This window comes from Sphaeramia orbicularis, chromosome 1 (assembly GCF_902148855.1).
Source record: "Sphaeramia orbicularis chromosome 1, fSphaOr1.1, whole genome shotgun sequence".
Lineage (NCBI taxonomy): Eukaryota > Metazoa > Chordata > Actinopteri > Kurtiformes > Apogonidae > Sphaeramia > Sphaeramia orbicularis.
In genome coordinates this window covers 40,280,904-40,308,270 of record NC_043957.1, presented here as the reverse complement: position 1 = coordinate 40,308,270, position 27,367 = coordinate 40,280,904, and the positions used below count along the sequence as shown (strand labels likewise).

The window sequence follows — 27,367 nt, the reverse complement described above, 5'->3', positions numbered from 1 at the left end:
TTTAGAATAAAAGGAGTATGTATTTAAACATTTCAACAGAGGTTTTATATATGGTTTGTGCCCTCCAGGATAACCGCCTCCGTAGTGGTGATCAAATCCTACGCATTGGAGAGACAGATCTTGTAGGGATGAACAGTGAGCAGGTGGCCCAGGTGAGACATCTGATTTATTTTATTTATAAAAGAAGATGTTATAATGAAGTGCTTTTTACATAACCCAACTGCTGTAATGATAGTGATATGTCCTTTGTGTATCTGCAGTTTGCCTTACAGTCTTTGCAGGGCAATCGTCTCTTAACAGATTTGTGTATTTTACGTTAATTATTCATTAATTGTCACACACCATCCTTTTAATCCTCTCACAAATGACCACCTGGCCCAGGTGTTGCGAAATGCTGGAAGCAAGGTGAAACTGCTCATTGCCCGGGACGTTATCAAGGACAACCACCTTTCCTCTCCCGTCCTCAGCCAGGACAGCTTGGATGGCAAGGTGTGCAAAGAATAAAAGCACAAGTCTAGCAAATCAGTGCCATTATGTGGGTAATGCAGCTGCGCTTAAACCAAAAGTACTTCGAAAACTTTTTTTTCTGTGTTTCTTTGCAGCTAAATGACTTAAATAATGACTGTGAGTTCAGTGTGCAGTTTACTAAAAACAGCCGGGGCCTAGGATTCACTATTTCCAGCTACATCGGTGACCTGAACTCAGGTAGTGTCTTTTGCTGTTAACATGGGGATAACTGAGTTAACAATCATTAGTTTAAGTGTATTACATGGAAGCAAATTGCAGAAACTAGGAATTAGAGTAATCAAAATAATTTAGAGGTGATATTAAATAATCCATTCATGTTGTTTTTGTTCATTTCTTGATCCTCCTCTGCTCAGTTTACAGTGCTGGTGTGATAGTGAAGAGCATAGTGAAAGGCAGCACTGTCGATCAAGATGGACGCATCCACATTGGAGACATCATCCTGTCTGTGAGTCGCACTAGAAATGGAAAAAAATGGGCTTTTATTGTGCTTTCTAAAGACAAATATCTTCTTGTCTCAAATAAATTCTTTGCTGAATCTTAACAATTTCAGCATCTCAAAATCTGTGCAGTGTGCAACTTTTATACTCCCACACACACCTATTACGTCCTTCTTTTAGCTGATGAAGGGGAATTCTGGTTTTACTATCTCACTCTTCATCAACTATCATTTTTACCTCTGCTTTCCATCTTGCTCTTTTTATTTTTGATTACTATTGATCTGTTTTTTCTTTCTCATTCACTATTCCTGCACTTGCTTTGTCTTCATGCAGTTCAAAAATTCTTTCTGTCTCCATCATAGCTGCACATTTATATCCTGGCTCTATTCCCTGGTTCCTTCTGTCCGTTTTAGTTGTTTTGTTTTTCTCCCTCCCAGGTGGATGGAGTGAGCCTACATGGTTGCAGCGAACAACGAGCCATGGAAGTGCTAAGGAGGACAGGTCCCCTGGTCAGACTCAGGCTGCTGAGGAAGGCTGTCCGTCTGAGCCATATTCTGCCTCCTGTTCCTCCTTTGCAGCCCCTCCGACATTCCCACAGCTTCCACGAGGGAAATCCCTATAGAGTGGGCCTCAACAAAATTCAGGAAACAGGTGCTTTGAGAGCGAAACAAGATTGTTCACTAATGTTGTGAGGGAATTGGTTGTAGAATAACTGAGCAAGCATCAAGTACAGATTCTGCTTGTGCAACTCAAAAATAACTTTTAGAATCAAGTTTAAGTCATTTCTGATCCTATTATGGGTATGTTATGGGTTGTCTTGGTATGTCTAATCTAAACCATAGTGTGTGGAGTAAAAATATGTATCTGTTTGTGTAAATGTGTGTCTGAATCTTGGCTTATCTCCTCATCTCCCAGGAATTTGCTCACTGCGGGAGATTTCGCGGCAAGCAGCATACGCCAACAGGAAACCCCGATATGATTCCAGAAAAGGTAAGCTCCTCTTCCTATACTGCACTGCAGTCTGGTGCTGGATCATGGGACTAACTCTGATATGCTGATTGGGCTCAAGGAACAGCAATGTGGCAGCAAAGCGTGGTCTTTGATGGGGTTCTATTTATAGCGTTGTGCAGTCATGTGTTTATCCAACTCATTCAGCTCATTCCAGATGATTTGTCTCTCAACCCGCCTGCATATATTGCTTTATTTAGACAAGGATTTTTGGGCTTGATTAGAGAGCACTGCCAAATAGGCCCTGATTGCTGGGAGGCTTTAATAGATAGACAAGAAAACATTCCTTTGCCAAGAAATCATAAAATGGTTGGTGTGAACATGCATGCTTGTGTGTCTGCACTGTGGGCGTGTTGTGTGTCTGCTGGAGTGATTGTGTATTGGCAGCCTGATTAGCGCATGTAGAATTCTCTTTATATAACAGCTTAAGTGATGCTTTCATATAGGCTGCTATTCTTAACAGGATTTAGCACAGGAACAAAGCTAATAGTTTGTCTATGAGTTCATCTGTCTTTGTTATGGAAATGAATATATGTAAATATATGTATATGTATGTGTGCACACTTCACAGGTGCGAAACTAACTTCAGCTGAGGAGGAAGACCTGAGGAAGAGGTGGCAGCATGCAGTTGGACCCCGATATGAAGTTATTGTGAGTTTCTTTCCATGACTTTCTTTTCAGTGTTTGGCATTATATTATTAATTATCTGAAATCATCATCATCCAATATTAGTCTTGTTAATTCCATCAGCAAATAAGATGACATTTCACTGATGGCAGTGGCTGATATTTATCTACTGTGTTAGATCCGTGGTTGTTTTATAAATCAGTACGGTTGAATTTCTTGTACTCATTCAAAGATAGTGTGATGAAAGAATCAAAAATGTCAAAAGAGTTTTGTTTTTTATCTCTATTGCAGAGTAAGTGAATAAATAATAACAAAAACAAAATAAATGTACCCAAAAAATAACACTAATATTGACATCACAAATTGGCCAAATTGTTAAACGTTTGTTGTGGTCAGAATTCTTATTAATTACATAACAACCAATTAAATAAAATTAAATGATGCATCCACATTTCATTTGACAGGACTTTCATTACGTCCCTTGTATTAGCTATATTAAATTTTCATGTGAACTGCATTAGCACTAAAACTACTTATGAAGTTTTACATCAGTCTAAGTTGAAATAGACTTCAAATTGATTTTGAACGCAGTCAGACATATCCATTTTCTTCAGACTGACACTGTATCTACAGTATATGACACTAAGCACATGTGGGTTTTTTTTTCATTCTTTTTCTCTGCTTGGTTTCCTTCCACTAAATGGGTACATCTGTCTTTAGTGTTGTCAGCTGGAGCGTTTCAGTGAGACAAGTGGTCTGGGCATCAGTCTGGAGGCTCGGGCAGGACATCACTACCTGTGCTCTGTCTTACCTGAGGGGCCTGTGGGCCAAAGTGGCAAGATCTTCACTGGGGACCAGATACTGGAGGTGACTATTGATTCCTTTAGCCAATAGCTTATATCTTACCTGTGGGACATAAAGTTTGTTGACTAGAATAAAAAGGTCTTACAGTGTATATATGTATGTATATATATATATATATATATATATATATATATATATATATATATATATATATATATATATATATATATATATATATATATATGTATACAGGGTGGGGAAACAAAATTTACAATGAACATTTAGTTGTTTTTTCTCAGCAGGCACTACGTCAATTGTTTTGAAACCAAACATATATTGATGTCATAATCATACCTAACACTATTATCCATACCTTTTCAGAAACTTTTGCCCATATGAGTAATCAGGAAAGCAAACGTCAAAGAGTGTGTGATTTGTTGAATGCACTCGTCACACCAAAGGAGATTTCAAAAATAGTTGGATTGTCCATAAAGACTGTTTATAAAGTAAAGAAGAGAATGACTGTGAGCAAAACTATTACGAGAAAGTCTGGAAGATACTATTAAAGAAGAATGGGAGAAGTTGTCACCCGATTATTTGAGGAACACTTGCACAAGTTTCAGGAAGCGTGTGAAGGCAGTTATTGAAAAAGAAGGAGGACACATAGAATAAAAACGTTTTCTATGATGTAAATTTTCTTGTGGCAAATAAATTCTCATGACTTTTAGTAAACTAATTGGTCATACACTGTCTTTCAATCCCTGCCTCAAAATATTGTAAATTTTGCTTCCCCACCCTGTATAATGTTCTAGCTTTCATTCTAACAGTGAGTAGTGTTTACCTCTTAATTATGCTGGTTTTACAAATCTGGAAGACATTTATTACTGTAATTTGAAGACATGAGCCTCACACCCACTTTAGAGCTGTTCAGTAAAAACCATGCAATTTCAAGTATAGTTTGCAACTTTTTCTCTTAAAGCAGCAAAAACCAGTCACAAGAAGGGGTGTGAGTGTGTGTGTCTGGGTATCAGTGAGTGTTATGCAGAGGAAGTGCTTGCTTTCCTCCTCCTCCTCCTCTTCTAGCAGCAAGTTCACTCACCCACATGTATCACTCATCATGAAGAGCACTCAGATGAACTCCTGAGCAATATATAGTATCTTAACTCACTGCATAGAAAACACCGTAAATTTGCTTGTGTGTGTGTGTGTGTGTGTGTGTGTCTGAGTATAAATGCCAAAATCGTTGTTGCTGCTCTTTAATCTTCTGCAGATGACATCAGCTCTGCAGAGCATTTCCTTTAAATCCACAAAGCTTTCAGCTTTATTTGTTCATGCTGGCATTGCTGTACTGTGGCTCCTAATTGCTCAGTGACACCAAAAACCTGCATATCACTAAAAATGAAATTTCTTCTTTCTGACAGATTCATCAGCATATACACACACCATAAAGAAAAAGAAAAGAAATAGAATCAGATACAGACCCAGCTGTATAATAGCAATTCACACAGTATTTTTCTACAAATGTTGTTACTGTGCCTTTTTAACTTCTGATCAACTACCCAGGGGTGTCTTTATCCAGTATTTTTCAAAAGCTAAAAAATGACTAAGCTATAGACTGTGGGAATATTTATTTTAGACTAACCATGTGCCATAAGCAGGATGCATCTTTGTTGCAGGTCAACGGGATCCCTCTCATTGGTCAGACACATAAGGAGGTGGTCAGTATTCTGAAAGAGCTGCCAGTGTGTGTGTGTCTGGTGTGCTCCCGCATTGTCCCTCCTGCAGTTCATGACAGTGATGAAGACGGGGATGACGTCCATCTGACACTGAAAGAGCTGCTGGCTGAATTCAATGACAAGGTGAATGCACTAATGCACTAATGGACAAAGACAGAGAAAAGTGTAGAGAAATTGCAAGATTAACCATTAGTGTTAAAACCCTTTTCCTAAAACTAAATAAATACAGGACTTCGCACATATCCACTGCTCTGTACAATGACACTAATAATAACATAATTGTCTTTATCAATCTCATTTTCTGTGTCCTCACTCTCTTCTCTCGGCCTGTCCCAGTTGGACCAGGGTTGTATCATTCCCTGTCCTACAGCTGAGGACATCACCAAGCGTGGCGTGCCCCCCATGTCACCTCCCCTGGCCATGTGGGAAAAAGAGGCTCAAGTGGTCGAGCTGGAGAAAGGCGAGTCGGGACTGGGCTTCAGTATCCTGGACTACCAGGTCAGAGACATGCCCCTGAGCCTTTCCACAAATAGACCAGACTAGAATAGGCTGCAGTCTAAGAATATCAGTGTCAGGTTAGAGCGGGTGAACGCTAAGAAAATGAAGAAATGAAGATTGGACTTTATTTTTTAGGATGAATTTGTGTATTTTGTGTATCTGTATGCTAAACTGCCAAGACCAATAGATGTCCCCTGTGAGTTTCCGTCTAAAGTTTTACATTTTATTTTTAATGTTCTCTTGAATAATACTTTTAAAAGCGTGTCATCTATTTCATTTCAGTTCATCTAGTTGGATTCAATAACAATTCACTGTGTATCTGTTAAATTTCACTGTCTTTCTATGACAGCTCATCATCTACATATCCTTTTTATCCTTATTTTTTAACACTAGGACCCAGAAGATGCCACTAAAACTGTTCTGGTGATCCGATCTTTGGTGCCTGGAGGTGTAGCTGATCGGGATGGCCGTCTGCTTCCAGGTGACCGACTCATGTTTGTCAACGAAACTGACCTGGAAGGCTCCAGCCTGGATTATGCCGTGCATGTCCTTAAGTCCTCTGGCTATGGCCCCGTTCACATTGGTGTTGCCAAACCATTGCCGGTATGTAAAAAGAAGTACATTTTTTTAGATTTCTTTTCCTAAGACTCAGAACATTTGCCCAAAAGAAAATAAGCGACACAGGAAAGCGCAACGATTTTTATTGTAATGATAAAGCATTTTCATAATCAAATGAGAAAGTGTTTATGAATGAAATAACTACACCAGTGACTTGACCACTAGACCAGCATGTGAAGTACCTTCTAAATCAATGTGACTGAACAAAAAAATGCAATACTGATTTCTAATATTACTCATAAGGGCCTTATTCTGCAATTTTTAGGAATGAATGAATTCTCATATACATAGATTATGACAAATATGCAAGATACTGTAGACGTTAAATTGTATGCTTTTCCTTTTTGTTGTGGACTGTGGCTTAGTAACAAGGAACTGAGAATCCTGTTACAGGCCGTCTGAATTTTTAATGCAGCTGAGAGATGAACACAATGCTCGACCACACTACAGATGGAGAGAGAAGGAGACAGGCATACAGGGTGTCTAATTTACAGTCACCTTCTTCAGCCAGTCTGCTTCTATGCGGATGCACTTTTTTAGTCACTCCTTAATTTTTCTTGTTCCGCTCTTAAACTTCAACTTTGAATTTTTTTTTTTTTATTCTCAGCTTGAATTGTGTGGCGGTTTGACGCCCATCTCAGAGAGGAGCACGCGGGCTTCCTGCGATGACACAGAAAGCCACACTCAGGTCAGCCTGCTAGCTGAGGCAGCCGAGGCTAACACCAACACACACACTGTTCACTCTGAGGACAACAGCACCATCCTGCCCTGTTACACTGCAACGGTATGTCATATAAGACCAAATGTGCAGCTGTTGTAATTATGTTAAGTGCTTGCTTTTTGGACTTTTGTGGGTACAATAAGCAACATGAACTTGTCTAAGGAGTCAGTACATCTCCAGATTTGCCCGTTATTTAATTGTAACGTCAGTACTGTGTGTATTTTTTCTGTAGGACATAGATCTAGAATAAACAACAGCCAAAATTCATTAGTGTAAATGAAAGAGGCAGAACCCTTGCATTGTTTTCTAATCGTGCACATGTTCTTAATAGTTATCTTGCAAATGAACAATATTTCCTTAAGCATAAAACTCATCAGGCAACATCTTGTCAGTGACAGTTACAGTAAAAGCTGCAGCAATCCATCTCACAGGAAGCATTACTCATTACCATGCAAACCTGAGATTCTGTGGGTAGCCATTTTAGCTGCTCGAAAGGAGATTATCATGACAGTGGCTGTTCTCTGGGTTCATGCTCTGTAGTGGGGAGCTTAGAGTCGGCTGTATCAGTATCACTGGGTTAGCTATAGAGAAAGTGCTCAGTGTCAAAGACTTGTTCCTCCATTGTGGCCTCGACTCAATCCTACCGAGACAGTCTTTTGTACTTGTTGTAGCTTTAATGATCAACAATTGCCTCTCAATGAAAAGTGCTTACTGCTCACACAACATTGGTACCTGGCGTTGCACAAGGACATACAGTACTATCTCACACACATACATTGAGACTCAGAGCAGCAAGTGTCAGAGTTTGCTCATCAAAGACTGGGAAAGGTAGCGTTAGAACTTCAATGCTGCTTGTACTTTCTGTGAAGGTTCAAAGACGATCTTCTCGTTGCCCTTCTTTGTAAAGTGCCCAGGGGGACCAAAGAAGTCTACTTTGCTGCATGTTTTACATCCCAGAATTACTCCAAAGGCCTTCACCCTGAGGAGTTATCAGTTGTTTGAAATCATCTTTGTGTCTCACCATGTTACCTTCTGGTTGTTGGTATAACAATCTGGGGCTTCAACACCAGTTTATTTTTACTATATGACTTACTTTTATAGAAGTTTTTGTTTAATTCCATGCAGTACTCGAGGTGTAAAAAAAAATGTAGGGGGATGGTGGATTTAATCATACGGGGACAGATAATGAGGTTGGGAGACTCAACTAACGTTATCTATTTTGCTAAGTAGCCCGGTCTCTTATTTAAAGAAAAAAAAAATTTGAAAAATGAAGATTTCCTGAAATCTGTACTTTGGCCGGTGTTTTCACAAACCTTCGTTTTAGGTGGGTGTGGTCATCGTTGTTGTGTAAACAATAGGCGCAACCTTAGAGAAAAATGTGTTTGCATGTACAGGGGTTGGACAAAATAATGGAAACACCTTAAAAAATCAACAAAATATAATTTAATATGGTGTAGGTCCACCTTTTGCGGCAATTACAGCCTCAATTCTCCGAGGTATTGATTCATACAACTTGTGAATTGTTTCCAAAGGAATTTTAAGCCATTCTTCAGTTAGAATACCCTCCAACTCTTTTAGAGACGATGGCGGTGGAAATCGACGTCTTACTTGAATCTCTAAAACTGACCATAAATGCTCAATAATGTTGAGGTCTGGGGACTGTGCCGGCCGTACGAGATGCTCAACTTCATTAGAATGTTCCTCATGCCATTCTTTAACAATTCTAGCTGTATGGATTGGGGCATTATCATCTTAAGGTGAAGGTGTTTCCATTATTTTGTCCAACCCCTGTAAACAGACCCTAAATGTCAGGCCTATGCTAATGTTATATCAATGCTATTGAAGTTGTTAGCTAGCTAAAGTTAACAATACAGAAAATGTATGCTCTAATGTAAACGCTAGCTGTGTTGTTATATCACAAGATTCTACCTTTGGTGAATGTCGTGGGCTAATAAAAGTGATGACTGAGATTCCTGACTCTTGACTTACCAGTAACGTTATTCTTCAACATTTTGAAAACCAGAAGTCCCTCAGAGAGCTTTGTTCTCCTGGTGGCTTGGCCATGTTGCTGAAATTGGACCTGCGCACACTGGTATGACGCTTACTGACGTTGATCAAAGAATAATAATAATAAAATAAGAAATCATGTCCTGTCATTACGTGTGTGTGCCCTCACCCACAGTGTTTTAATCAATATGAGCAAAACACCCTAGATGTTAAAATTGCAGTAACACTACATTCATTGATAAAATGACATAAGGGATGGAAAGGGGGGATGGCAGTTTTAGAAGGGGGATGATTTTGACCAGGGGGAATGGCCCCTCAACTCCAGCACTGTTTCTATTCCATAAATATTCTGAATGTTGTGGGAGTTCTTCCATTGTTACCACTCCAGTATGAATAATCCATTTATATATTCAACAACTCAATTGTTGCTATTTTCTCTTCGTTTATCATGCTCATACTGACTTTCCCCCCTTGTGATCTGTCTTGTAGGAAAACCAGCTGCGTCAGCGCTTCAACATCATGGAAGATGACCACAGACAGACAGCCCCACCCCTGCCTCCTCGCACCGGCTTTGAGAGGACAATCACTGTTGTCCGGGGCAACTGTAGCCTTGGTATGTTCTCCGTCTTTCTCATGGTAATGGTGTCTTGGTGTGTGTACGCCGGTGCAATGACAATAATGTCAATAATAGTCGGTGATGACGACTGCCATGAAGAGGAGTGGTAATGTGTTATGTGTTCCTCATACTTGAGTGAGGGAATAATTACTGTGTGTGTGTTTGGTTGCCTGCGTGTGTGTAACTCTGCCTGCATCCCTGTTTAAGAGGCTACAGTGTCAAAACACGGCAAAATGAGAATATTTAACCCAGTGAGAATATCAGTGTTTGTTTAGTTATTATACTTGATCCAACCCTATTTGTTTTTATACTCCAGTGCTGCAGTATGTTGTCGTAACTGCTCCAAGAGTAAAGCCAATGTTTGGGCTTTAAAATACAACAGCAAAAATAAAAGTCAGGGTGTAAGACGCTCCTGCACTTTTATCTAAGGGCACTATGCAAAGTGTAAGGAAACAAACTCATTTGTATTCTAGAAACATGCTTTAATAAAGCACCACGCTACTTGTGGATGCCTCAAAGTTTAGAATTATGTAAATTTTCATAGGTAGAGAAAATCAAGGTCATAACCTACAGTTTGTGTGTCACTGCACTCTATGGTTTCTGTGTTTAAAATATTGTTAGTGCGTGGTTGTATGGAAAACTTAATGTGGAGGGTTTACATATCTTGTGTGTTTTTTAACTTAGATAAACTTGAATCTAAAGCTCCATTTGCAGCGGTATACTCTGCATCTGTAAGGCTTGACAATTTAAGAATTTTATGACCATTAATGTTGTATGACTTTTTACGATTTTCCCTTCCCTTTTATTAGGTGCCATGTACAATCCTGTTCACTTTGTAACTATGACTGATTACTTATTTGGGGAAGCTAACAGATATAAACAGTGTATGACTGGCTACCACTTTAAGTAGTGTATAGTTTTTTCAGCACGTGGTAAAAGATAACGATTTAATGGACTGAAATGAAGTCATTTTGTCTTGCCTTGCTCATCTAAACACAATTATGAACAGCATATTTGGTCTCTTAGTATATCTGCATAGTCTTCAATGGTGTGAACCTTCTGTATTGCACATAATGTGAGTTCATGGAATACCTTTGAGATGAGAAGAACAAATACTGTACTCAGATAGGAATTTCATATGGACACTTAAAGTTGTGATTGAAAGTTTTTACAGCAGTGTTTGTCATAGAAAACATGTATTTTGTTGTGTATTGTTTAATTTAAGCCATTCATCATAATTTCTTTTAACATCATGTCATGTCTGAAATGTGTGTCTCATGTTCGTCCTGTCAGCGTCAGTAGTGGTGTGTTCAGATGATTGTATCCCAGGCACTATGATTGTATTGTAATTTGAATGTAACCTCAAAATATAATAAACTATTTATTTGATCAAAAATAAGTACAAAGTCATTTCTTTGACCAGCTTCAAATTATGTACGACCATAGTGTTGTGGATGTGCTCCATGCTACGTTAGAGAACAGTGAGGTGCAAAAGTGCCATAGACTTCATTAGGTTAGTTTATTGTAGCTTTTCCTGTCTGCAGTATGTGTGTATGTGTGCCAGATGGGTGTGCACGTATTTGTGTGTGCGTATGTGTGTGTGAGAGTGTGCGTGTGTGTGTGTGTGTGTGTGTATGCATGTGTATGTGTGTGTGTGACCTGCTTTACCTGCTTCTGCCTGTTTGCATTAATGAAGTGTTTGTGTAATCCTCCTAGCATCCAATTTGATAATGCCAAAGTCAGGTGTTTATGCGTCTGGCATGTGTTACCTGTAGTCACCTGTGCCCTTTGCCCTCTGTGGGAGTGTGTGTGTGTTTGTCCCAGTGCAGCTTTTTGTCAGTGTGGCTGTGAAGAATGATCCTGTGTAAATGTCAAGCATGTGTAGCCATGTTTGTGTGCTAATCTGCCTAGTGTCTGTCTTGATTATGCTGATTATGCCACTGTCAGGTGTTTGTTTGGGCGATTGTCCGTCTGTTTGGCATGAATTCAAACCAGTCTTAGCCAACCTTCCACTCACCTGTGTTTGTGTGTGTATGTGTGTATATGTGTGCGTGTTGGCAGGCATGTCGGTGAGTGCTATCAAGGACGGCTCAGGCATGCTGGTGCGCAGTGTGGTCCAGGGGGGATGTGTTAGCCAGGATGGCAGGCTGGGGGTGGGAGATGCCATCTTGGCCATCAACGAAGAACCTACCTCCAACCTGACCAACACCAAGGCCAGGGCCATGCTCCGCAGACAATCTGTCATAGGGCCAGAGATAAGGTGAGGAGTCACTGCTTACAGAATTACGTAACATTGAGAGTATGTGCTTACATCACAGTGTAACTCACACAACTCTAAAACACAGTAGTTCTTCAGGATGTTCTAATTTGTCCTTGACCCCAAGATACTGAATTTTAATTCACCAAACATCACCTATTTTGTACAATTCACAACAGGTTGACATAATACAGCCTTTATCAATATAGTTTGATGTTGCATTATTATTATTATTATTATTATTATTATTATTATTATTATTATTATTATTAATAATAATAATAATAATTTATATACGTTTATTTATATAGCAGCTATCACAGAAAGAATTCACAAAGTGCTTTACAATAAAATCAGAGGTAAAATACATAGGCAAAAAAAAAAAAACAACACACAGCTGCCTACACAGACATTAACTAAACCAGTTCTTGCAAAACACTGTGCCATTTTTTTTTCATCTCTCTGCTCTCACTATAACCAGTTTCATAATCACCCAAAATATGTTTACCCTTCCCATAATTGCAAAAAAAAAAAAAAAAAAAAGTTGTGTTTTTCATCATTACTACTGAAGACCATTTGTGTAAAACCGCCATTGCTCTCTCTATTACCATTAAAACATACGTTTGAAGTCATTTCATGGCTAACTTTGTTTACTTTGTTTGCTCAGTAGCATTAAAAAAAAACAGCATTTACACAAAGTCCTGAAGTTGACTAAAAGAGCATTCCGTAGTAAGGAAAGAACAACATTAAAAAGACTTAACTAGACTTCATGGCCTAGCAACATTGAATCAAAGCTACCCATGATGCAATAGCCTTTGTAAAATAATGCTTTTATAGTGGTACTAGCCCAATTGAAAATGGATAATTAGAGAACTAGGAAAATTTTGGAAAGCATTGATATTTATTGATTCAATGGTGAAATCCGTACAGCAGATTACCTGACAGATTAAGACTGTTCAAGATATAAAATGTAGTACACAGTATTTTTTATGTATACATTTCTTTGTTATTTGCGCTTTTTTTTTTTTTTTTCAAATGATGCCTTTATCCCATTATGTGCATCCTGCATAAACATAAACCATGATACCACTGACTACATTTACATTTACATTACTAATATTTCATGTTTTTCCTAATCCCTAAAAACCACAATATTCTGAACAAGCTGTTTACATGGCCAGTGAAGATGTCTGTTCCACTAATATCCCTGTTTACATGCAGCTGTGCATACCCAAATGAAAATAATGTTTTACAAAATGTTCTACTGGTGGTAGACATTCCACTATGTTCTCCTTCATTTGTTCCTTAAATCATAAAGGTTGGCTTTTGATATTTATACCCATCTAAAAACCTGTTGATATCCTCTAACATAGTATGTAGCAGTGTGTGTGTTTTTTTTGTCATTCCAACCTGAAATGTGGGTTTTTCTCTACCAGGAGGATCTTTGTCTTTACTCCAGTTGAAAGCGAACAGGGTCTATGTGTAGCAACCTGCAGTAGAATGCCCAAATTAGATCCATTTTTCTGAATGTGCTGTACACCTGCCCAATGAATAATTTTAATCCTGGAGTAATATCACCATATCCCACATGTCTGATTCAGAAAATGCTTAATTTTGAAAAAGACCTAATTTGGAATATGCACATGAAATTTGTTCATATGGCATCTGTCAAATTCTGAATAGCTGTGGATTGACAGGAACATAACCACCGCTGTGGGACCAATCATTACAATGGATAAAGATGGGCATGTGAGATGTTTTCACATTCCTACACAGAACACTGAAGTCTAATTAAAGCTGCTATGCTTGATTTTTGACATTACATCACAAATATTCCATTACTTTGTTATTCAAGATTCAAAGATTCTTTATTGTCAATACACTAGATGCATAGAACATACAGAGAATTCAGATACTGCCCCCCCCACCCACCCACCTTGTTCAATGTTATGCATTTAGAAAAAGAGGTAAAAATAGAATAAGAAAAATTAGATGGTGTAAAGAATAAATTATAACAGGATACAAAGTGATCATGTCAGTCTATCTACACTAACAGCAGTAGTGCAATACAGCAATAGTTTTGAGGTAAGAAGGTGCATAATGAACCAAACAGCAGCAGATACGACAGTAGTGCAATGTTTATATTATAATTCAAATATGAGACAGAACAAGACTTCTGAACCTCTTCTTTACTCTTCTTTTTTTAAATTATACATTTACATAAACATGTATTTAGACATAAGGAACCACATGGACACAACATAAAAAACAAACAAACAAAAAAAAAATACAACAAACCTACAAACCTATTAAACACAAAAACGAGAGAAAAAAATCCCACAACAACAAAAAGATAAATAATATCATCAACTCCTCTTTACAATACTCAGGGCTGATTAAGAGTTAATATAATGTATACTAACAAAATATTTCTCTGTCAAAAGGACAGAGGAGACAGCAGGACACTGTTGTTGACAGTAGAGAAAAAAGGATTCCATTGTTGATAAAACAAATTAATTTGTCCACGAACAGAAACTGTGTTTACAGACTGTACAAACTTAAACCTCAACAGCATCCATAGGTGTTCTTTGGCTAATCATAGGTGGGTTTTTGGGGGGACAGGGGGTTAAATACGTGACTGATAGCTTTAATAATTGATCGCTGTTAAGATTTCATCAAATATGCTTCTATTGCTCTACTCTTGGTCTCATCACAGCAACATGGCAGCACCCATAACCTTAATATGTTGAATTTTGTCTTTCCACAGCAGCATGAAATGTCACGACATTTAACTTTATTATATTTAGTGTTTTGACTCAGACAGAGAGAACCAAGCTACAGAGGGAAAGTGTAATTTCTTGCAGCTTTGAGCCCAGTATGTGAATTAAAGATTTTCAAAGTATAGTCAGTGTGATGGAAATTAAAAATACTGTATTGACAGTGGAAGCTTAAAGGTGTGTGAGTATCTATTTTATCGTCAAGGTAAAATATGAAACACATTATAAAGTTTAAAGTATTATAGTGCCCATCAGTGTGTCAGTTACTGCACAGTTGTAAGACCTTTGGGATCTGAAAGAGGGCTTTGTGCTGAGAAACACTCAGAGATCCTAAGTTATGACACACAAAACCATAATTTAGGATTTTTCAGCCTTTCCAGTCCCTAGTCCCATGAGGCCCAGTATGAAGGACAAGCATTTGCAGCACATTTAAGCAGTCAGCTATTTAATATACATACTTCATATACACTTTCCTTCATGTCATAGTTCAAACACATCACACTGAAATGCAAGAAAGACAGAGTTCTTAGTTTTGAGAAAGAGTAGAAATGTCTGTTGGGAATGCAGAGATCAATCAGCAGTTGGAGAATCATTCAGAACTACTCACATTTTTTGGATTTATCCATGCACATCTTGACAGTACGTGCGACTCAAATGAGCGAGTATATGTACATTGTAAATATAAATATGTGCTCGCTGCAGTCACAAACATGATTTCCACTGCATCATCACCTATAAATGATCTTGTCTCACTTCAGATCTCCATTACCACCTTGTTTTTGACGCCGCAGTCATAGTTGACTGAGGTTCTGCAGTCATGTTAAATTAGATTAGATGATGAAATTTTAAAGATTGCCTGAGGGAAAATTGGGTAAATTATTACTTGTTCTAACATCAGCAGGTTTGGCTCCACATTGACAGCGCTTGTTTGGTTGATTCGAGATGTGCCCCACCTCCACCACCCCACTGCCCTGCAAAACACCCACTCACTCTCTTTCAACCTATCTCTGTCTTTCTCTCTCTTGCTTTTACAGACACACACATACACAGTGATGGTCTAACCTCCAAAAACACCTTTTTCCTGCTATGGGAAATATCTCTGAATAATTCATCACACGTCTCACCTTGAACAGTGCGCTTCTGAATAAAAGAGTGTTTTAAAGAGCCTCTCATAGATGCATGGTACACACACACACACAGATGAACACACTCATGCATTCTGTCTTTCTGTAGCTCATGCACACACACAAAAATAGATACGCACATGCTCGTTCTGCCTCCATCTGACAGCACTGCAGACAAACTAACAGAGAGCGGAGGCAGATGAGTTGCTTTGGCAGCCTCCGAATAAGACAGACATGGACGGGTGAGGGCTTGTCACTATCAAACCGCCTCTGTTGAGACAAGACAGGCTGTCCGCATGGCTCAGTCACAACAGCTTAGTGTAGAAGATCTCCATACTCAATCTGCCACCATGAACGGAACAGAGATATTGGCGCTTTTCAGTGGATTCAAACAGTATGCCTATGAGTAGCACCACAGAAAAATGGAAGTGGGATGGGGGCCTTTAATGATGTCCTTGACTCTTGAGTTAAATGACATATTTAACAGCATAGCTAAGATAAATCTGGGCTTATGTAAAAAAAAAAAAAAACCCTTTCATTATTTATTTTTTGTTTCATTAACTCCCAAGGCTGTCGAGAATCATCTTTTCCCAACAACATCAAAATGCTCAGATAGTCAAGCATTCTGCAGCGTTGGCATCTTGTATCAACAGCTAGAAATGTTGATGGAATGGCGTTCTAAATCGTGTCTTATTGCATTTTAAATTTGTTTGACATGAAAGAAAGCAGACTGAGTAATAATCAGCAGTTGCTTATCAATTGTTTGGATGTCTTTGGCTTTGGGTGTCTTCCTTTTCCTATTTTAAGCGGTGAGTAATAGTCATAGTTAAAGCTGCAGGAGCAGGGAGGAAAAAGAACACACCAGCTCTCTGCTGTCAGTCCAAATCAAATGACTTAAATATAAAGGCTCTTATGGAAAAGTGAGACCGTTTCTCGACATTGAGACATGGAGTAGAGCAGTAGAATTGTGTCCAGGTTGCATCTGACTCAATCTGATAAGTGATCAGGGTCACAAATTAACTGTCTAAAAAGAAAGCAACCACAATCTGAGTCACTGGTTAGATTTTCTACAGCCTGAAAACACATGTAAGGAGGAGATACATAAGTCTCCTTTGGATTACAATATGCTTAAAGGTACTGTAGTTGGGGATTTTTTTGCCCAGAGAAAAACTGCAGTTTTAAAACTTGAATAATGAATTCAGATTCCACCCAAAAATCCCTAATAGATCTGACAATGGGGAGTTAATCTGAAGATATTAACTAATAAATAGACAGACAGATTGGTTGGTAAACCATAATATTCCATCTATTTCTCATTTGCTGGCAGAGGTAATAATCCCTCCATCTGATATAAAAAGCACTTATTTTTTTTTATTCATTTCTTTCTTATCAGTTCTGTGCTGTAATTGAAATAGACATGCAGCTGTAAAAACTGAATAATCAGAAAACTCTTTTCAAATTAATATGTTCAATGTTTTCTTTTCCCAACAAACCCCCACCCACCCGCAGAATAACCTATGTCCCAGCCAATCAGGTGGATGAGTTTCGATCCCGTCTAGGTTTGACCCCTATGACATCCATCACAGCGGACAGTGCCTCTTCTTCACCTACCCCACCAGCTCCTTCTCCAGAACCTTCCTCATCCCTGACCAGCTCCCTCAGCCCCAACAGAGCTCCGGCTCCAGCTGCAGCTCCGAATCAGACTCCTTCTTCATCCACCCTCAAACCCCCTGCCTCAGTTCATATGAACGCTCCAACAGCTCCAGGTGCAGCCGCAGTGAAACCGTCTGCTACATACAAATCTCCATTCAAAGGTCCAGCCATTGTCCCTACCATCACCCCAGCCCCAGACTCAAGGTAATGTAAGATCCAGAGGTCTGAGACTATTATTTACGGTCACCTAATCCCCATTCCAGGCCCCAAGTGCAAGATAAACCTGTCTAAGGGTTTATTGGACTTCAAGGTTCCAGCTTTATTGCATGTTGATATTTGTTGCTGACAATTGAGACTGTAAAAGAGCTCCACGTTGTGCGACACGTTAATTCTTTAATGTGTCACGCATAGGTTTTTGATTTTTACTGGGGCTTGGATTTTATAACTGTAACACATCAAACATTTCAGTTGCCCAGTAGCTTAAGTCATGCTAATGATCTGAGTTATTATCTGACACTTTAATTAACCGTATCCATGAGAAAACAATGTGTTCCAGTGTGCAGTGAGCTCAGTGTGAGTCTCCTCCAGTCCACATTTTCTCTTCTCCATTCTTCTCTGTGGTAAAGGCAAAAGCTTCTCTGAATGTTGAATCTCTGAGTTATATTTAGCTGTTCGCTTATGGATCTCAGTGCTGACTGTCAGCGAAAATGAATTGTTTCGCTTCTGTCTGTCCCTGCTTTCGCTCCATCTTCATGCCTCTGCCTTTCTCCTCCCTCCCTCACTCCCATTTCTTTCTGCAGTCTTTTCTTCAGTCTTATCTTTCAATACATTGTCTCCTTTTCTGCTAGACTTTTCTCTTGACTCTTTGTGTTTACATCTGTCTCTCATCTCACTCTCTCCCGTTCAGTCATCTCGCCTTTACCTCATTTTCCCTTCTATCCCCCTCTCCTGGCTGCTCTCTTTCAGCCCTGGTGGAATCATTTGTTCTGCCCTCTTCTGTAACTTAACTGGCTATAGGCTCCTGCTGTGCAGATAGCACTACTATCACTCACCTCCATGGGCTTATTACAGCCCTCTGCCGTTAAACATATTCATGAAAAATTCCCCTCTTCTCCACCTCTTTTTAGCACACATACAGTTTATACAGATACTATATCTATATGTGAATACACACACACACACACACACACACACTCATAAAGACTACTGTGACCTCGCTGAGAGAAAATGTGTATTTTTAGGACTGTTTGCTTCTAAAGCTGTGTGTCTTCTCAAGGCCTGCCAATATATGTTACTATTAGCCATGTGTCAGATTGTGTCAGGACTTAAAAGAATAACAGCTTCAAGATATCACAGCAGATTTACCATTACTCTGTCTCTGCCATCTAGTTGAAAACCACTCAACAGACATAAAACTACTAATTTCAATTTTATTCTCATTCACTGTCTTTCATTAACTCTGTTTGTCTTTTCTTAAACACTAAAATTATATAGAAAACAATTCCTGTTGTCAAGTTCCTGCAATCATATCCAAAACATAAGGTGTTAAAATATACAATGTTAAAAAATTGAAAAGGAGTAAATCATAGGACTTTGCTTATTTGCTCAAAGGGGTTACATGTAGTTTTGATATATTCTAAATTCTCAACAGTTGGGGAAAGTCACGTACCAGAACACACTTAGGAATTCCAAATCCACCAACAAATCAATGCTATGTATCCACAGACTGTATCACTCACTGAATAAAGGATAGAATAAATAAATAAAGGTCAGATCTGTTACAGTTTAGTCTGAATCATGGATCAACAAATGATGAAAGACAATAGCATCACATAATAACTTTATACCTTCATAAGCCAACAACTGTGCTTATAGCTTTTATCACTTTGACTCTAAAAGTTGTTTCTTAGCAGTTCTTAGCAGTAGTCATTATTTGTAAAGGCCCCATGGTGTAAGTTTTCCTCACCGGGAAACCATCACAATGACTCACTAGTCCCTCTAGTGGTCACACAATTGCAATGGTCCGCTGGGGTAAATAAATTCTATTCATATCTCTACAATCCAAAACATTACCTGAGCGATGCTTTGCCAGAACTTCAGAGCTCGTCATTGTAAACACAAAACATACTTCAAGGTCATTTTTATTATACAAAAACAGAAATACTACATATATCCCCTTTAATATCTGATTTAATTCTTTGTTAATCATTTTAGATGTGAGGTAAATGGTATTAAATACAAATGTTTGGAACAGGAATTAAATTAGCGCAGGGACAATACCATTTCTTTTCAACATACCTGTGGTTTTGTCATCATCAGTTGGCAGATGCCAAAGCATCCACACAAGAACAAGGAAGAAGAAAACAAATATGCAGAGAGTATGGAGAAAAGAAAGGATGGTAGCGCCGATGGGAAAGTACCTAAAGTGGAAGTGGAGATTAAGGTGGATGGAAAAGATCAACGAGATGAAGATTTTCACTCTCATACCAATGCGTCTTCGGATCAACCAAGAAGGTCAGTGAATCAGTCATGTTAGTTATAATTTCCTCTTTTCATTAGTATATATTTATATTTTGTTCCATTTTCCAACTTTACCCATGATGCCCTTTATCCTTTCTGTGCCAGAGAAGGCTTAGCAAAATCTTAGAGTGCTGAGGTTATGTTCACAGCAGGGGCAGAGCAGCACAGAACAGACTCAACATGCTCATATTTCTAATGCTCTGAGAGACCGACTACTTTCTCAACCTGCATTCATCCTATTTATGACTATCCCACATGGATAAATCACATAAGCTACAGTGCATGCAAAGACCAGCTATTGTGTGTCTCTCCCTGGTAGGTATAATATTCTTTTGTCTTGACTTAATCTCTGGAACTCTATCCGCAGTCCTACGAATTGGATAGAGGAAGGATGAAAGGGGGGAAAAATGTATACCCACTGGATTAATTCTCTTTCTTGTGCATTTTTGCAGTAATGTTTCAAACCAAGTAGGTCTTCATCAGGCTTCCAGACAACATTCATTCATCATCACTGTGCTGTTACTGTAAGTAGGCTCTTCAGCTGTACAATATGGGCTGTATCCTCCTTTGTGTTTTAGTGTGCGGCTAACTCGAGCACCAGGCCAGTCCCTGGGTATCAGCATAATGGGAGGCAGAGGCATGGGCCGCAGACTGAGCAGCGGAGAGATGATGAGGGGAGTCTTCATCAAGCACATCAGCCCCGACAGCCCGGCAGCACATAATGGCACCCTCCGGACTGGAGACAGGATACTAGAGGTATGCGAGTGTGTGTTTTGCAGACACAGAGGCACACTTATTAGAGAGAGCAGAAACACAGTGGTGGAAGTGTGTCTGAGTGGCAAAGAAACTGAGATTTTGGTGGTACTGTAGTTTTGAGTTCTCTGGATTTTACAGGTATTGCGACCTGATAAGTTGTTGAGGAAGTAAAGTGTTTGATTATATTAATAACTATCATCTCATGGATGAAGGCAACACTTCTGCTTTCATGCATTTATTGTTGTTAATACCTTTAATACCTTGGAGTGTGTTTTAGCTCCAAAAGTATAGAATAATCCCTTGCGTACTATTGTATATTTGTATGTTATGAAAGCAATATTTGAAAAATTCCAACCTCAGTCTCCCCTATATTTACCTTTGCCAGGAGGTATTGTGATCACTTTGCTTTGTGTGTTTGTTTGTTTGTTTGCGTGTTTGTTTGTTTGTTAGCAACTTTACAGGAAAACTATTACAACCATCTTTACCAAATTGTACCCACAGATAGGCCTAGGCCCTGGGACGAACCCATTAAATTTTGGACCAAGTAGGCCAAAGTTCAAGGTCACAGCAAGGTCACAAAATCTCAAATTTTCCTATCTCTCATCATTGAGCAATTTTCGAAAATTCATAAAAAATTCAAAAGGACTCTGATTAGCGTCCAATTTCATATACCCGTAGCTTATATCAGTATCTTGTATCTGGCACAAAATTGTCCACATCCACTGTGGCATATCGACTCTGTGGACATTTCAATTTAACACTGAAAATCCCATTTACGTTACATTTTTCATTATAACTCAACAAATATTAATTGGAATTTAATATAATTTGACCTACACATGACTGGTACCAAGCTTCAACTTTTTCTGCTGTATGGAACAACCTTGAAACTATTTAATTTAAAAAGAAATAGTCGATTCACACACGCACACTGTTCGGGGTGCTTGGTGGAGGTTTGCGTTCTCTGAACACTTTTCATTGGGGTTTGTCTGTTAGCAAGATAACTCAAAACATTATGGATGGATTTTGATGAAATTTTCAGGAAATGTTGATACTGGCACAAGGAACTAATGATTAAATTTTGGTGGTGATCAGGGGGACAGGGGGTGAAGGATTTTTTTGTTTGTTTGTCTGTTAGCAAGATAACTCAAGAAGTTATGGAAGGATTTTGATGAAATTTTCAGGAAATGTTGATACTCGCAAAAGAAGGTGATCGGGGGGGAGGGGGGGGCTGATCTGCCGTGGTGGAGGTCTGTGCTCTCCAAGTGTATTCAATCAGGTCTACTTATTTGTTAAGCTTTTTTTCATACATTTTTTTTACAGAGAATTTTTAACTCATCATACATCATGATGCGTATCACTGGAGAAACAAAAAACAGTGATTATGTCCTTATTATGTGTCTGCATTGTGTGTCTACTTTGCTCAGGTTTGTGGATTTGATCTAAGAGATGCCAGTCATGAACAAGCAGTGGAGACTATCCGCAAAGCTGGAGACACTGTTATCTTCCTGGTTCAGTCTGGACAGCACAGATCTCAGGTAATAATTCTCAGAAAAAGCAGAAATGTGGCATATTTCTACAAGACATGAATGCAGAGTATAATATACATAATCAGATATGAATGCAATGTATTGCTCTGCGCAGGATTTGAGTCTTGAGATTCCAGAATCTAAAATACAGAATATCAATACTCAGCAAATGCAAAAAAGAAGATGCAGTGTGTATTGCACTGGCCTCCTTCAGAAGTTTCAGCAGTGATGTGCGTGGGAGTTGCAGCATTACAATTTGATGTCCTCTATACATACAGTAAAATGATCTTCTGGACACAAAGAATATTGAACAGAGGTTTCTTTGCCTGAAAACCTGGTATCACATAGCACATGGTACCTATGTACCATCTGAAGCCTCTATTTTTCAAAGACGTATAGATAGTCATCTGCCTACTCTGCATCTTGTGTTTCGCCCACAGTCTCCTCTGCTCGCTAACAATGAAAGACTGACTCCTAGTCCACAGTCAAACTCACACAGCAACAAGGTAAATATTTGATACTTTCTGCTTGATGATTGATTTTCGGTTTTTACAAGTAATGTTGAATTTTTTATTTTCTTTTTCACCACTAGTATCAAAAGCACAGTAATATGTATCAAAACATAGGATGCATTTACTGTATAACGCTAATATGTTACTGTGTTAGGCTAATATTTTATACATTTCACTTCTGCTTTTAAACACTGTGTTTAAAAGTGGAAGCTACTGTTTTGTGTTGACAAACTGTGAAGCCATTTTTTAGTTCCTGATCCTACTCAGTTATTGATGTTTGGCTCTATGGCTGTTGTGTATGGAAAATGTTACCTATACGCTGTTTATTGAGTGATGACTCATTAACACCTACATGGTGTTTTGACAAGATACTTGAAAGGTTTTTGAGAGGCAGATTTATGTTTTTGTTGTCATCTGTAGGAATATATTTTTGTTTCGTCCATAATCATAGGAATCTGTGACTCTCAGTGGTCTCTTCCTTAGTCCCTCCCCCACAAACCCCTTCACTCCTACCCCCTTCAAGGTTGGTACCTTGCTGTGTTGTGTGTACATGTGTGTTATCATGGGCATGCGGGATCTTAAAAAGGAGGCGTGCATTAGCATTTACACTATGCTATCCTCCAAAAACTTCATTAACATGCATATTTGTAGAAAGAACCCTTGTAGTTCAAAGTCCCTAGTAGCTACCTTGTTTGTTTAAACCCTTTGTTTTTCCTCTTTGATGGAGATGCATAACTCTCTAAACAGACAGTGTATTCTTTTGAAGTTATTTTCCATGTGCTTGTAAGTTGGTTACAAAATAATGCATGATTCTGGTCATCTTTTATGTTATTTTTAGCTGACATTAAATCTGTTCATTAATTCATCCTTTTCGTCAGTTTTTCCCACTGCTACATCAAGCACACTGAACAAGCCTCAGGGGTAGTCCAACTCATGCCTGAAGGACCCCTGAGGCATCTCCAACTCTGCCTGTTCAATAATGTAAAAATTTTCCCAAGGTACCATCGCCAACATCCGATAGAGCAGAACGGAGAAGCCCTATATCTGTCACGACACAAATGCAAATGGCTGCTGAAGATGAAGACAACACTTGCAGGAGTAAGTGTAAATTATAAAGATGTCACACAGATATACACAGAGATCTTGAAAAACCCCTGACCCAGAAAATTAGACACAATATATAAAGCTGAATAAATAAAGTCACACATATTGAGGAATTATTTGATTCATCATTATTAAAACCATTAGGTCTATTTATATCTAAAAGCCACAAAGTGCCATGTGAAACTGTTATTTTTGTGCAGCTTACTTACATGTTCAGGGAGTCAGCCAGACTCAGCTGGAGGAAGATGCTAATTCACATGCATTTATGTGCAAAGTAAAAGCAAAATAAGTTTTGTGTTTGTTATTTGTGCTGGATGAGCAACTTGGTTTGGGTGCAGGGTTTGTTTTCAGATGGGACTCTCCGTTTTTCTTTCACGGCACCAAAAATATAAGTTCTATTATTTGCTTAATGTATATATTCACACAGTTCCTTGGAAAATACTTATGTGCAAGAAAAATGTGCATATAAATTTGAGTCATGCAAATGATTGTGTAGATATAAAATATAAACCTTAATACACATTCAGTAGCCTATATACACACATATGCATATATATTGTACTATACGCACATAGAAAAAGTTATGCTCAGTGACACGTACTGCATCTTTCCACACATATACAGTCCACATTCATAGTGCATGTGCATTATGGAGAAACACAGACATCTGTCTCCTTCTCTTCAACATGTCTGACATCATCCCTTCCAGACAAATTGCAGCAGCACACACAAACATACACATACACACACAAACATACACAAACACACACAAACATACACAAACACACACAAAATCACCTCTAGGGTATAATGCTTCCTCTCCACATGAAGTACATGCATCTTGCCACATTTTTCCTGACTTGCCCATCATATCCTGCTCCTAACAGCCTCCTGTTTTGTTTTGTTTTTTTTAACTCTGTCTCTTCCAGAAAAGATGCTCCAGCGTTATGGCAGCTTGTCTGGGAAGCTCCATATGATTGAGCTGGAGAAGGACCCTGAGGCTCAGGGCTTAGGAATCCGCCTAAGAGGAAACAAAGATGGCTCTAGGGCCCGTATGAGTGTCTATGTGGAGCATATAGACCCCCGAGGACCAGCTGGTTTAGATGGGAGGATACGGGTGGGGGATGAACTACTGGAGGTAAGGAAGAGTGCTGCATACAAAGGGATACTTAGCTTTGCTGTCAACAGATGTGTGAGGTTTTTTATGGTCTAAGAAGGGTTCAAGGTTTAAAAAGAGATGAAATGTGAGTCAAAAATGAAAGTAGCTAACATTCAGTTGTAGGTTTTGGGTGGGAGGTATGCATGAAAAAAAAGGTGAGTACCTGCATATTAGATTTATAAGACAAATCACCATTTTGAAGGATAGTTCATGCTGGTCTGGATTCATGCAAGGAGCAAACATATGATAGAAATGAGGGGAAAAAACTGAAGAATAGGAGCAGCTAAGAGGTGAAGTAGATGGGGAGAAATATGACAGAGATGGATGGGATGAAACAAAAGATTGTGTTAAAGATGGTAGATGGTGTTTTACTTTTCCAGATCAATGGCCAGATTTTGTACGGCCGAAGTCACCAGAATGCCTCCACTATCATTAATAATGCCCCTTCTAAAGTCAAGATCATTCTCATCAGGTAACATTCATCTTCCAAGTGTTTGTGAGATAGAAAATGTGTTGATGTCCAGCTCAGAGATGATTACTGGTTCTGATGTTGTTGTTACCAGGAATAAAGCAGCCACGGGTCCAACCGGCAAAGGATCCGGAACAGAGCATGAGGACACAGTAGACTCTCAGACAGACTCTGCAGAGGGTGGAGGATTATCCAGAGACATCCAGCATATCATCCTACCTCAGGTACAGTCTGTCAGTAAATCATGGCATTACCACTGTCAGACTTCAAGCTGCACACCTCTGTTACAGCACAAACAATGAGCCGAGTGGAAACAGACACTGGAGCAAAAACACTACAATACATTCTCAGCTGAAGACATGTATGTGTCTCTTTATTTAGCATCATTAATTCACAAAGCTTGTGTGTGTTTTTTTTGTTTTGTTTTGTTTTGTTTTTTTGTCTTTTACCATTACAGGATCATGTGGGACTTGGCCTCTGCCTGACAGAGAAGGAATCCAAAGATGGAGTGGTGGTCCAGTCTCTGATCCAGCATGGCACTGCCAGTAAGGTGTGACACCATCAATAGCATCAGTATGGTCATTGTTAGCTATAATGCACAATATTACAAACAACAAGAAATATGTAATTGTACTCCATGTGAGAACCTGTTCCAACAGTGGCATTATACCGTCTTTACTAATATTAACACTTAATGTTACTTCCAGCTGTTTCACTGGGATGAAATCAAATCATGTAAATGTATGTTACAGCGGCAACAGATTGTATTCACCAAAGAAGAATATTTTTAGATCCCTTACCTTGTAATTATGAGGAAAGAAAAGTCAAGTCTTTCAGTGATCCGTTCTGTCCTACAGACAGTAGGGAATATGCTGTTATGTGATTTAATCTGCTTTTATTTATTCACTGGATACAGAGAAATACAGTATTATTGTTTCTTAGTAATAATGATGTTAATTTTAGTTTGTCAATGCTACGTAAATGTCTCAGGTCAGTGACATTGTTCAGACAGTGGGACCACTACAAGAAGTTGTTTCCTACCTGCAGCAGCAGTCAAACCAGACCATAACTGATATGGATCACATAATTATGAGACTGATATAAAATTGGATCTTTTTTTTAACCTTTGTTGCAATGTGCTTCCTTGTTTTATAGTGAATAAAATTGTAATATATCTTCTATTATGATGATTTCTGCATCTTGTCAAATGGATTTTTATCAATAATGGTGGTGAGAACAATTTCCATGATCCGACACTACTTCACAGAAATATTTTTAAAAATTATTTCATTATCATTGTTTTGATCAAGAAACTAGATAAATATATTTTCCTCTGTTTTCTTTATAAATTAAGCATAAAATATCACTTCAATGTCTGTATTATTTGTTCCTCTCTCCATAAGGGGTCATTGAGGCTGCATATAGTTGTATATTATAGCTGCAATAACAGACAAACTCAGATGATTATAGTCTAAGAGAACACACACACACACTTAAATAAGCATAATCATCACCATACGTGATACGTAACGGTGAACTTTAATGTGATCTCTTGTAGTATTTATGTCAGATTGATTTGCGGATGAAGGTTGCCATGCTTGTTATGTCATTATATACTAATAAGCCTTCATGTAAGGCCTCAGGCCACAGTTATTAAAATATTTGCCTGCACGTTGTGTTTGATTATCATTCCTGTCTGTCCTCCATGCACATACACTTTTATACATACTTTCTGCTTATCTGTGTGTGAAGGATGGCAGGATAAAGGTTGGAGACAGAATTATTGGAGTGGGTGATGAACCTGTAGGCCGACAATCCATAGACAAGGTACACACTACTAGACACAAACACACACACACCTACACACACACATACACACAATATGGACTTCAAGGTCAGTATGATTT

General features: G+C 38.7%; 1 protein-coding gene across 3 annotated transcripts in view; it reads left to right on the top strand.

Moving 5' to 3' along the window:
- Window positions 1-27,367, top strand: part of LOC115428273 (multiple PDZ domain protein) — a 41,946-nt gene that overhangs the window by 6,632 nt on the left and 7,947 nt on the right. For all 3 annotated transcript variants that reach the window (XM_030147186.1, XM_030147177.1, XM_030147191.1), the window contains exons 7-31: window positions 69-152; window positions 382-489; window positions 603-705; window positions 882-973; window positions 1,403-1,616; window positions 1,881-1,955; window positions 2,545-2,624; window positions 3,321-3,467; window positions 5,081-5,263; window positions 5,477-5,638; window positions 6,032-6,241; window positions 6,864-7,040; window positions 9,474-9,597; window positions 11,662-11,860; window positions 17,268-17,615; window positions 19,731-19,925; window positions 20,510-20,687; window positions 22,115-22,225; window positions 22,657-22,722; window positions 23,727-23,826; window positions 24,762-24,970; window positions 25,372-25,463; window positions 25,555-25,684; window positions 25,918-26,010; window positions 27,213-27,287. In XM_030147186.1, coding sequence (XP_030003046.1) covers window positions 69-152; window positions 382-489; window positions 603-705; window positions 882-973; window positions 1,403-1,616; window positions 1,881-1,955; window positions 2,545-2,624; window positions 3,321-3,467; window positions 5,081-5,263; window positions 5,477-5,638; window positions 6,032-6,241; window positions 6,864-7,040; window positions 9,474-9,597; window positions 11,662-11,860; window positions 17,268-17,615; window positions 19,731-19,925; window positions 20,510-20,687; window positions 22,115-22,225; window positions 22,657-22,722; window positions 23,727-23,826; window positions 24,762-24,970; window positions 25,372-25,463; window positions 25,555-25,684; window positions 25,918-26,010; window positions 27,213-27,287 — 3,555 coding nt within the window. The remainder of the gene's footprint in view (window positions 1-68; window positions 153-381; window positions 490-602; window positions 706-881; window positions 974-1,402; window positions 1,617-1,880; window positions 1,956-2,544; window positions 2,625-3,320; window positions 3,468-5,080; window positions 5,264-5,476; window positions 5,639-6,031; window positions 6,242-6,863; window positions 7,041-9,473; window positions 9,598-11,661; window positions 11,861-17,267; window positions 17,616-19,730; window positions 19,926-20,509; window positions 20,688-22,114; window positions 22,226-22,656; window positions 22,723-23,726; window positions 23,827-24,761; window positions 24,971-25,371; window positions 25,464-25,554; window positions 25,685-25,917; window positions 26,011-27,212; window positions 27,288-27,367) is intronic.